General features: G+C 37.1%; 1 protein-coding gene across 1 annotated transcript in view; it reads left to right on the top strand.

Moving 5' to 3' along the window:
• Smp_025510 (putative skd/vacuolar sorting) overlaps positions 1-12,949 on the top strand; it is a 14,550-nt gene continuing 1,601 nt past the window's right edge. The window contains exons 1-7 of the mRNA XM_018789504.1: positions 1-34; positions 75-186; positions 222-334; positions 4,344-4,592; positions 8,711-8,977; positions 9,722-10,024; positions 11,730-11,870. Coding sequence (XP_018654941.1) covers positions 23-34; positions 75-186; positions 222-334; positions 4,344-4,592; positions 8,711-8,977; positions 9,722-10,024; positions 11,730-11,870 — 1,197 coding nt within the window. The 5' untranslated portion in view covers positions 1-22. The remainder of the gene's footprint in view (positions 35-74; positions 187-221; positions 335-4,343; positions 4,593-8,710; positions 8,978-9,721; positions 10,025-11,729; positions 11,871-12,949) is intronic.

Below are 12,949 nucleotides of genomic sequence, written 5' to 3' on the forward strand. Positions count from 1 at the left end.
GGCTAGTTTCCCAAAGTCCTGGATGTCGCTTGAAGTAAGGTTGTTTGGACTTGTTGCAGCATTATGAATTCTAGAAAGGCATACAGTTAGTCACTCTCGCAACGAATGAAGACAAAGCAAAGAATTATGAGCAGGCGCTCAGATATTACGAACATGCAATTGAATATTTCATTCATGCCATCAAGTGTAAGTTGTTCGTTACTGTTGAGTTTATTTTTCAGATGAGGCTCCAAGTGATCGAGCTAAAGAATCTATTCAGCTCAGTTGTGCCCGGTACCTTGACAGGGCTGAGCAAATAAAGAAGTACATGGCCTCAAAGTCACGTGAAAAAAGCGTACGTTTAAATCCTGTATAGATTTGGAAATTTCACTCACAAAATATTTATCAACCTCATATAACTAAAAACTGCTTGTAGTCATTGGTCAACCCTCAGATTAGTGAGTCTGTTGTTGGACAGTACGACAAACGTAGAGCTAAAGAGACAAATTTATAAGACCGAGTTACTATATGATGGACATTTCTGAAGTCCCTACAGTTGTGTTATTTTCCTCATTCTAACCAGAAAATGTTCTATACTTAAGTGCGTCAACAAACCCTTAAAGTCTTCAAACTCATTAGCCCTGGGCACCCAATAGCTTTGACTCGCTGGCATAGACCTGTTGATTTCCTTGGGTTCGTTGCCTGGTATTAAGTATAAAGCACAGAGCTTATTTTGATACAACATAAGTTAATTCGCCTTTTTGTGTTTGGTTATCGATTGAGTAGTACGAGAAATGTACTGATTATTGCCACTGTTAGTCTTTCACATCGTATATAATTAGTTTTCCGATTTGTTTTGTAATCTGATATTTACTTTAGGATCGTAAACGAAGTATTTCGTTAAACTTTCTAGCGCGTCTTAATACCGTTATAGGTAGACACTCGAGCTCTTTAAACCTTGCCGATATTGTCTTTAAGATTGATAGACATATTTTGTCCCTCTGGGAGTCTTGTGATACTCAGTCCTAAAGCTACTAGCTACAACGGGACAGCTCTTAATCAAGACTGGTTTACCATGAATGATTTGTTGTGTTGTAACTAAGTTCATGAACCCATATCATGAATGTAAACACTTGTTTTAAGAAGGGTCGACCAGTTAAAAAATCTCTGGTCAACAGGGAAGGTACATAGTCACTCAGCTACAACGTAGGACGAGGCACATATATACATCGGTCCAAGTTGTCACACTACATTAGCACAACAAGGCAAACATCAAATTCATAGAAGTAATTACTTCAATAATAGTAATATGCAAAAGAAAGATTGCACAGGAACTGTCATATGATTTTACAATCGCAAGCGGTGTCTGGTAAGGCTGTCCACCATCTCCATTTCTGTTTAACTTTCTCATAGACCTATTGCTGGGAATAAAACTCGACTGAATTTACAGGAATTAATCTCCTACCAGGAGGTTCACTTATCGACTTAGAATAAGCAGATGACAGTACTGTTTGGTGAAGACGTTGATAAAATGAAGTCTTTTGGCAGCACTGAGCAACAATGCCAGAATGTTTAGGATGTTTCTTCCCCCTCTAAATGTAATTTGTTACTCCAGGACTGGCCCGCGTCAACACCTGAACTAAGGATGGGGAGTAACGTAATCGGACACGTCGACAATTTCACTTATCTTGGGAGTCTGATCGGCCCTAATGGGTTGGTCTGACTAAATTTCAACACAGGTCCAAAAAGCTTGTTTGGCCTTTGCCAACTTGCGTCACCTATGGCGAAGGCGAGACAAGTCAGCAACAGCGTAGGACCAGGAACATATATGCGTCGATCCAAGTTGCCATACCTCATCAGCACAACAAGATGAACACCGAATTCATAGTAGTTAATTTAGTTGTGGTAATATATGAAAGGTTGTATATAAGGATATAGTACACGAAGACAGATATGAAGCAATTTTAATCTCACGGTTTAAAGGAAGATAAAGAGTGTATACACCTGCACCATTGTGGTCGACTTTTAGCCATGTCATACAGGGTCTCCAACCATTGGTTACGATAGCCACATGGACCCCAACCAAGTAGTCTGCATTTACCAACATGACTCAGACTAGTAGTTAGTGACTTCAAGGACTGATGCCACATTTTGGTTTGGCCGCCCCTAACTTTCTTCCAACCATCCCCTATACTAGTCAGCGTAGCGCTTCGGGGTAGTCGGTGTTCAGGCATACGTAACACGTGGCCCAACCATCTCAGTCGATGAAGATTCATGACCTCATCAACTGATTTACCATCATTCCCTGATATCGTGCGTCTAACTTTACAATTACTCACCCGGTGATCCCAGCAATATTTCTAACGCATGTGTTCAAATACTAGTAACTTATGAATATCTTCTACTCTTAATGACCATGTTTCACAGCCGAAAGGTAGAACAGAGCGAACTGCTGCGCAGTACACTCGTCCCTTAATTGGTAGACGGATATCTCGTCTTCGCTATGGGTGACGCAAGTTGGCAAAGGCCAAACAAGCTTTTTGGACCTGTGTTGAAATTTAGTCAGACCAACCCATTAGGGCCGATCAGACTCCCAAGATAAGTGAAATTGTCGACGTGTCCGATTACGTCACTCCCCATCCTTAGTTCAGGTGTTGACGCGGGCCAGTCCTGGAGTAACAAATTACATTTAGAGGGGGAAGAAACATCCTAAACATTCTGGCATTGTTGCTCAGTGCTGCCAAAAGACTTCATTTTATCAACGTCTTCACCAAACAGTACTGTCATCTGCTTATTCTAAGTCGATAAGTGAACCTCCTGGTAGGAGATTAATTCCTGTAAACTCAGCCGACGACAACGTTATTTCCAGGGAAAGTACACAAGTTTCCCTCCTTTTCCTTTCGCATTATTGGCATAGAAAACAGACTTGATCGTAATTGACATGTCGCTTACGTACAACTTATTTACAGATTTCCGAAAGGCTAGCTGATCCATATTTTCTGTCACCCTCTATTCGGGAAGTCATTTGTCTGTCTAAATACAAATGCAGTCCGAAGATTTTTTAGCCTTACAAGCAACTCTCGACGAGAAGCTACTCCTAACACCTCGTTAGAAGTAAAGATGAAACCTGCATGTTTTCCGTAACTAGGTTTTATGTGGCTTTATTTTTCTGATGGGTTTGTTGTAGAACATTCAACTTTGCCGACAACTTAGTTTGCTGACTGTGTGATGACTCATACGGACTGTGCGAGCTAAAATACATTTTCATTGTGGTCCTAGTATAGCATTGTCTGACCTGCCTGTTCAATCAATATTTAGGTGGAATCGTTTAGAAGTAGTTTCTAAGCAGCTATATCAGACCACGCTTGACGACAGCTTTCTTAGAAGATGCCATAACCACTCAGACGGCGAAAATCTGGTCAGATAAGCTGCTGAGCGATTAGAAGGCTGTACTTGAGTGGACAGTGTAAACTGCATGGAAATCAAACGTAGCTGAGACTTAAAGCTGGTTTATAATAAATTTGTAGTAAGATTATTATTCTTTCAATAATTTATATGGGCATATGTTTGGGGTGTGGTTCATATTTCTCACTATCTGCGTTTTAACTGTCAATTTTTTCGTCAGTCGTACGCATTGTAGAAATTGGCACATATGTTCATCGGTTCAAGTTACCACACCATATCATCACAGTGAGATGAGATTGTCAAGACAGGCGCCAAAATAGTAGCATTGTTAGACTCGCTTCACCTGCCGTACCAGATCTCTTGCTTTGTAGACAAGTCTACCAACATTCCAGAATAACACCTAGTCTGTAAGTAAGATCCCAATAAATTACTCAGTGGCGTGTTTCGACGTAATGTCAGTATCACTTTTTCCTGTCGTGATACCAGTCACTTTTCTTTCAGGTAAAATTTTAATATTTGCTGATCGTTTAAGTGCTAAAGATGTTGGCTAGTAGTAACTTCACGTCACAAAATTCAATAAATCATTTACACGTTGGGTGCCAAAATATTTTAGGGTTTTGAGAATCCTTGGGCATTATCGGCAATCGTCTCTTTGAATCGATGAATTTAAAGTTTTCGGAACGTCGTAAGGTATCTCTACAATTTTGCAGCGATCCGTGTATAAATCTCGCCAAATAACTCAAGCTTAATAACTTAAGTTCATACCTACCGACGTGGTTCAAATAAAATTTTGTTGATCCGTTATGACTGATCTTTTGTATCAGTTTTATAATGAAATTACATGTGCATATACATTTATTTCGAAGTGCTAGCGACCATAATAAGAAATATTGTTTAGTACTTGTATCTTGATTTGTTAACTAGTCTGTGTGTCATGTTTAAGACTCGTATTTTTGTAGGAAGCAAACTCTGGTGGCACAAGGGAAAAGAAAAGAGATGATTCTGATAAAGAAGACGGCGAAAACTCACGTTTTCAAATTCAGTTGCAAGGAGCGATAGTGACTGAAAAACCTAATATCAGTTGGGATGATGTCATTGGCTTACAGTCAGCAAAGGAAGCTTTGAAGGAAGCAGTGATTCTACCTATAAAGTTTCCACACCTGTTCACTGGAAAGCGTACTCCTTGGAGAGGGATTCTTCTTTACGGGGTAAGTCGTACCATTTATCCAAACCTCAATTAAAACAGTTTCTGACGATAACGCCTCATCTAAAGATTACTTCCAAGTGCAAAATTAATGTAACTAACAATGTACACGTACTTGTCTTCGCCTTTACACCGCATATGTTAAGATGAAAGGCATTTTACAGCTATTCAAATGCACTGGTACGGTCGAGAGGGGGGAGGGCTCACCATCTCGAAATGCTCTCCTATGACCGAGCGTATATAGCCTCCGCCGGGGAAGTCCTACTCACTGCCTTCTCGTGGCGGGGGTGTTTACGAAATTGAGAGGACGAAAAGAGAATATCCGGCGCTTTAACCGGGTCAGTGGACCCAGCGAGTCCACCTAGTGGAGTTGGAAAACCCTGATTCCAAACTAATGGTGCACATGGGCTCCAGTATCCTGAGGGAACAAATGGCGTATGAATCAATCGTTGGTCACCGGCTACCATGGGATTGCATCTCCTCACGATTCTCCACTGCCTTGCTTAATTTCGATCTTATGTTTTGTTGTAAATTGTACTCATACAGTGGGTCACTGATTAACCAGCGAAAAGTGCTACTCAGTTGAGTCTCTTCAAAATGTGACTATTAATGTAAATAAACCTGCTGAAATCAGTTTATTGTGGGTAGGCTATCTATATCAACATTTCGTCAAAGCAACTCGAAAGAAATCTAAGCCAGATAAGTGTAGAGAAAGTGCTTTCACCTCACTTATGATATTCAGATTACTTATAAATGTTGAATCATATTTCATTAGTCTGAAATAAGTGTTTTTCTTACGAATTTCCCGTTATGAAGTCTAAATACTATGTTTATCAATTACATTCATTATGAAACGAAGCAAAAAATGATAGTCTGATTCAAAAGCTTATTGCTTCAGGTTACCAGAACCAATTGAAATCAACAAAATGAAAATCAAAGGAATAACAATGAATGATATCAATACTAGTGGAAAACTAACATAAGAAATAAATTTAAAGTTGGTGAAAGGGATACAATCAGTGGGTATAAGTATTTTGTGATATTACGCGTATCTTATGGACTGCAACTGAGAAGTCTTCATTTTTTTACAAAACTGAAGGCATCAGATACAACAACACTTCTCAAGCTGGGATGGAAGTGTGTTAAAATAAGCTTTCAGTTAAGTATTGATTTGGCTTTGTCGAAAAATGTTTGACATTCTACTGACCATTGCCGAGGTTTGTCTTTTATAGTAATTCAGGGGACGTCTCAGTCGATTCATTAAAGGCAGAATTATGCTGTAATGACCAATTGATCCCAAGAAAGATCTTAATAAAGGAACATCGGTTGGTTCAGGCATCTTCTGAATAGTTTCTATGTTGACAGGGTCTGGTTGGGGACCATTCTTATCCAAAATAAATCCAAGGTAATTGATCGAATGCATGAAGAAGACACACTTTTCTTCATGTCGTTGAGAACCATACTCCATCACTCGATTAAAAGCTTGATGTAGTCGATCAGAAAGTTCACTATCAGTTGAACCCATAACTATGATATCACCTAGATGAGTTGTTGTACCAGGCATCCCTGTTAGCATAGTATGCATTATTTCCTGAAAGATCACAGGTGCAGTCTTGATGTCAAATGGTAGGCGGGTGTATTGAAACAACTCGATGAGTGTTAATAGTTATTGGCGGTTTCCCAACCAGGTTATACGTTTCTCTAGACACTAGAGTGACATCAGATGTCATGTCAAAATGAGGGCATATTGAGATGCCGTTAATTAGGATATTAACATACTTCCTCCGAATGTCATAGTCTGTTTGGAAAACTGCTACTGGAGAAAGTGATTTAGATTCGGTTGATTTCACCACGTTTCGAGGACGTTTTTTTCTTGGACTGGAACGTACGATTTGGTGGACAATGACCTTCATGTCTGTGTCTGTTGCACACCTGACATTTATGCTTTCTAAATGGACAGAATCGTACATAATGCCAATCACCAAATGACTGACAGGCAGTCGTTGGTTTTTTACGAGTTCTCAACTTCTGAGCTTTTTACCTAGTAATAGCATTGGCGTTACTTCAGGTCAAGTTCGGATCTACCTGTCCAATTAACTGATTGTCGTGTCTGATATTTTGCAGTCGTTTACACTCATCTGTCAGTGTCTTGAGTGTGACGTTTGGCTCTTGATACAATCGAGTTAACAGTCTGATCCTAATCTAAGCATCTTGTGGTGACTGAACAGCTTTGATGAATATTAGGCATTTAAATTGGTCTTCCGTCAATGAGCGTAAATTAAATCGTCCATACACTGTTGACGACATCTGACAAAGCACCATATTCATCGGCTTCGCGCTTCACCAAATTTAGACACTGATATCGAATACTAAACAATGAAGATGATTCACCGAATATCTCTGACAATCGAGTTGCCGTCTCGGAACTGAGCTCTCGAGGTAACTTTGGCAATATATGGTCAGCATAACGTGCATGTTCATCGCTTCCCAACTTACGCATCAATAATCGAGTCTTCCACGCATCATCTTGTTTACAGAATTATATTCTAAATGTATCTTCCCAACGCTTGAACCACGTGAGAACGGTATTTCCATTTTCGAGGCCATAGATGTATACTGGGACGCTGCTAGCAAATGCATTGTAAGAAGTACTTGAAATAGCGTGTGAACTCGAGCAGTGGATTTTAAGCTGTCGCGTCAGTCTCCAACATCCGCATTCGTGCATCAAGTTGTGCTTGCTGTTCTTGTAGTATTCAGTTGAGTTGGTTATCTGATATCGACATCTTGGATGTGTTTTTCTTTTTCCTTGTCGCCACTGTTATGATTCCTCTTATTACGATCCAGCTACTCTTATTGCTTAATATTTCTTGGATACTGCTTCACTTGGCAAGTCCCCAAAGCAGACAGACGGTTGAACAGTAATGTAATTATACTCCAAATAACAATGGTGGGTGGAAGTGGGAATCTCAATAAGAAAATCGTTAGTATATTTATAATTTTTATGTAAGGAATTTCTAGAGTCTTTCCCAATTCTCCGCCAGCGCTGATTAGTTAAGAAATAGCCAATCAGCAAGCTTCAACACAATCCTGCTCAGAACATGTTTTGATCTAATCTATATCTCGCTAACAACTATAAACTGAGGTAAACAAATTATTGTGAAGGAGCAACTGTTGTGTCTTTGTTATTCTTTTTACTAGACTTTTGAACGGAAAGTCTAAAGTAACTGTCCGTTTTTGTTGTAATGTACAGCCAGTAACACTGCTGTTACTCATACAATATTATTGCATACACATAATGTAAAAGGGTTACTTTAATTAGGCTTTAAGGAATTCAACTGGTTTTCATATATCGGGTTATTTTCATGTGATCAAAAACACTTGATTTCAGTTTTTTCACCTTACCTTAACTCTACTTGTTGTGACGGATGGTATCCAAAATCTGATACTGATACACGGTGTGCTACGCGCTATATATATATATATATATATACCACTCTAATCCTCAGGAAATTGACCTATTTCTTAACCATTAAAATGCACTTGACTTTTAGGTGACTTCTGATTGCCATCGACCGACTTCCTCATTAGGCTACTTCTGATTGGCTCTCTCCATCACTACTTTCAGATGCACGAATTAACTTCTAAGTCTTTTTAATTTTCATCCTTTTGTTTAGTTATAGGCAACGTAGAGCCTGACACATCCACGCTGTCTAAATTACCTCAGCATATCAGGACAGCGAGATGAAATTATCAATTTAGAGTCAGAGTAGTAGGACTGGTAGTAGTAGTAGTAGCGTATTGATAAAGAATGTAAGTAAAGAATATGATTGAAGTCGAAAAGAAACCTGGAATAAATTATCTAAAAGACACTTTAAGACTCAGAACCTAAGGGAAGATATAGATTGGATCATTGAGTTTATGAAAAGTTAGTTTATAACATTCTCGTGTTTATTATCTTAATTAAATAAATAATTCGTGAATTTGTTTTGCTTCATGGTTCAGGGGCCTTTTGCCGTTAATGCTTTGTTGTTTTATAATATTTATCCAACATACTGTAATTAGTCTGTTTGAGTAGCAACTTCATGGTCTCTAATTAACGAAGTTTCTCATTTTGAAATTTAGCCACCCGGAACTGGTAAATCATATTTGGCCAAAGCTGTTGCAACCGAAGCAAACAATTCAACATTTTTGTCTGTATCAAGCTCGGATTTGGTTAGTAAATGGCTTGGTGAATCTGAAAAATTGGTGAGATCACTATTTGCAATGGCTAGAGAACAGAAACCAAGTATAATTTTCATCGATGAAGTTGATTCGTTATGCGGGTCACGTAATGATAATGAATCAGAGTCTACAAGACGGATAAAAACTGAATTTCTAGTTCAAATGCAAGTACGTATTCATGACTTATGAGTTCCATATTTTATGTTACCAGCAGTAATGTAATAGGAGTCTAGAAAAATTGCCTTTAAATTAAAGCTAGTTGGTGAATTTTCCAACATTTAAGCTGTTATTGTTTTATGAAAGATTTTAAAAATAGTTGAATTATAGTGGTTTATTTTCTATAAGTAATCCGCAATAATCTTTATGTAAATACACTGAATGACTCAGAAGTTTTGTCTGTATTAAAATCTTTCGGAATTCCTTTCATTGACTCCATCGTCGTTTGTTTGAGACGAAATTTTAAGTCAAAAACTAAATGTGCGAAACATTACTTGAGAGATAGTCAGTGTAATAATATTTTCAAACGAGCGGCTATATAATGTAGTAGAGGTGCTTTTCACTTCATTTGTATCACTCAAGTACCCACATATTCATCTTACCAGCGAAAAGAACAATTATTTGATTTAGGATTATTATACTTTCAGTCTACACCATTTAAAGTATGGTTTGAAATATCCCAGCAACTAGGTTTCAGAATATCAGCTAAGCTTAGAGTATCTGTATGTGATTGCTGTCAATGTCAACCAATAATGCTCTAGGTTTCTCTGTCAAAAATGATCTAGGGGTGGTATTTTCACTAAGGGGCTGTGTACGCTAACTTGGAAGATTGTGTCTACTCTTTTGGTATTTTCGATATCTCTGATGAAGAAGTTGACGTGTTTTTGGCATACATTATTCTTACTATCGTTTCAGGGTGTCTGTTCGAATAATGAAAACGTCCTAGTATTGGCAGCTACAAATACTCCTTGGACTTTAGATTCCGCTATACGTCGTCGTTTTGAAAAGCGTATATATATTCCCCTTCCTGAAACAGGTGAACGTGTTAGTATGTTCAAAACGAATCTGGGAAACATATTTCATAGTCTGGTAGAGAAAGACTTTATTGAACTGGGGGCAAGAAGCACGGGTTATTCAGGTGCGGACATATCAGTTGTTGTTCGGGAAGCTTTAATGATGCCTGTTCGGAAGGTTCAAACGTCAACACACTTTAAATATGTAAGTCCTTTTAATTGTATTAGTCTTTATCATATCGATACCCATACAACCTAAGCTTCTATATATCAATTAATGCAAAAGTGGTGCACGAGGTTTTAAACTACATCCACCGGTTCACCACAAAGAGTATATACCTTCATTCAATCCTGTGAGTTCTACGGGAACTCTTTGAACTTCTAAGGTACAAAGTACATGCGGTACTAAATAACACTAATTAACAACTTATTAAATACGGTTAGGATAGCTTGTCTATGATCATTGTTAGACTGTCATCCGCGCACTCCAGGTCTAAATCCTGTCCTGGGAACAGATTCACATCACTATTGGATATTTTTTTAGAATTTCGTCAGTTGGAAAACCTGAAAGGAATAGTCGGGCTTAACAAACCTATCTAATCCCACTTTTGGAGTGTAACAATAGGTTAATGTTATGCCTTCGTTCTTCGAGAGGTGTTTTTGTACACAGTTTTCAAAATACCAGTAACATTCTAAGGGACATATGTCAGTGGATTGTACTTCTGGACCCTCGCTCTGTGATTATATGAAGTTATTTCGAAGTCTTATACCTGTAGTTTGGTCATTTGTTTACTTCAACCAGTTGTGTTAAGCCTTTGTTATAAATATAATGATTACGCATGAATATACTAGAACTTGATTCAAGTGATTAGAAGGATAAAGGTTTACTTTATATATTTCACAGTTTCGACCGAAAACGGATGTTGTTAACATATCAAAATAATCACACTGTAGGGCATTACCAACTACTATTTTCTAAAGGAAAGATTATTAGGAAATGTTGTGCACTTTTCACTTGTTTTACAATGTCTTTTTTTCATTTCATCAAAATGATCTTATTTGCTTTTTTTATTGAATTAAATTATGTCGAAACATTTGCATGTTGTCTTAATAGCAGTTTCAAAACGAAAGACTATCTATTAATATTTCCGTATAGATGAAACAATTTGGATTGACCCGAATAATTTGATACCAGGACTCTAAAACTGATACTCGTAATCAACGATCGAAGATGATTAGTAGCATGGTATAAAATAGGTTCCACTTATTCAGCTTCATCTTACTCTAAATCTTGAATTAAGTGTCATCCGTAACTTTCCATACTTTGATCTCATTTGTTAACGTTTAAATTTTTATTACTTTCGGTGTCATTTCTTATCGTATGCTTCCCATCTTAGTGATTTTTTCTTTCTGTATTAATGTCAGGTGTAGCAACCGTTGCATACTAATACTAGATCCTACGTTAAGAAGGACTGGCTGACTAACCGAAGCCTCTGAAACCCTAAGGAAATATCTTATCACTTTTTTAATATGCAGTAACATTAAGATATTGTCCTCAATAAGTATTGAGTTTAAACAAATTATGAAATGGCATATGTGAAGGTTTATTTTATCTGTTTGTACTTGAGGATTATTCGGTATCAATAGAGCTGTGAATCAGTGGTTAGGTCACTAGGCTTCCAATCGTTAAGTTGCACAGTTGGTCCCATATAGTCTATTTTGGTTCTGGCAATCAGATAACATCATTATTGGTCACGCCAAAGTATGACTCGCGTTAGAATAAACATACATGAACCTGTCTGCTAAGTTATCTTAAATCAGCTAAATTATTCGATATTTATCTGCAGTCGTTTTATTGATTTACAGTTCATTTTTGTATTTCTGATCGTTTAAATTGTTTTGTTCGACAGGTTACTGGTCCTTCTCCTACTGATCCATCAAAGATTGTCAATGATCTTTTAATGCCATGCTCCCCAGGAGATCATGGTGCGATAGAAATGGATTGGAAAAAAGTCCCAAGTGATAAACTTAGAGAACCCCCAGTTGCTATGGTTTGTTTATTTTTTATTTTTCCCGTCATCAATTTGATTGTGAATTTCTTCAGGAGTATAACCCTATATTTTTCTGTCTATTATCCGTGTATGTAGAATGTTATGACAATTCACTATTTGGCGTAGAAATTAGTGAATATCAATTATGGTTGTCTAATAGAAATAAAAAAGTGTTGTTAATATAACAATGAGAGATAAACTACTCACATGAACCAGCATAAGTTGTGTTGATATGTCAGTGAAGTGTATAAAGCTTTCTCCTTATCACTAAATCTGGATACTGATTCTATATAATTTTGTGGAAATAAAAATCACTATCATCAAATTTGTATTTCGTTATTTTATACAGTAGAAATGTTATTCTATTTTAAGTAACTTGTTTCACTAATGTTGTTTTAAAGCAATCATTATTGCTTATACCATATGAACTTTTACAAAACTATTATACACGTAATTAAACTATTATATGGATTATTCATAACAGTGTTAAACCGAATACACAAAACTAAGTTGACAGTTGCCGTAGAGAGAACCTTTTTTTCAAGTGCGCAGATATCGAACAGTGGTAAATTTCCGCATTTATATTTGTATTTACTAAAGTGTGTAACTGGATTTCAGTAGCTGACTTTCCAGAAGTACTAGGAATATTGTTAACCAGATCAAACCTAAAAAAAACTGTTGGAAAATTTAAGCTTAAGAACAAGCTAATGGGCATAATTAAGTTATTAATTAAAAATAAAAACTTGTTCTCATATCTAAAACATGTGGAATCATCTGGGATTTTTAAGTTTATTTATGATTTCAGACTACTTAATTATCACTTTTTAGTGGTCCTGTAATATCTGACTCTAGTTTGATCTTCCGATTATCGATATCGACCCATACATATCGTCAATCCTCGTATATAATCATTGACTTAAATGGCATTAGTGAATAACGGAATTAAATAAGTTAAAAATGATAAATAGAAGTTATCAATACGTGTCTCTTGTAACCTCTTCGACCAACACTTACTGATTGACTGATTGATATTGTGTTCCGGTAAGTAGTTAGTTTTGAAAAGAAGCTAATCTCAATCA

The sequence above is a fragment of the Schistosoma mansoni genome, chromosome W (assembly GCF_000237925.1).
Source record: "Schistosoma mansoni strain Puerto Rico chromosome W, complete genome".
Lineage (NCBI taxonomy): Eukaryota > Metazoa > Platyhelminthes > Trematoda > Strigeidida > Schistosomatidae > Schistosoma > Schistosoma mansoni.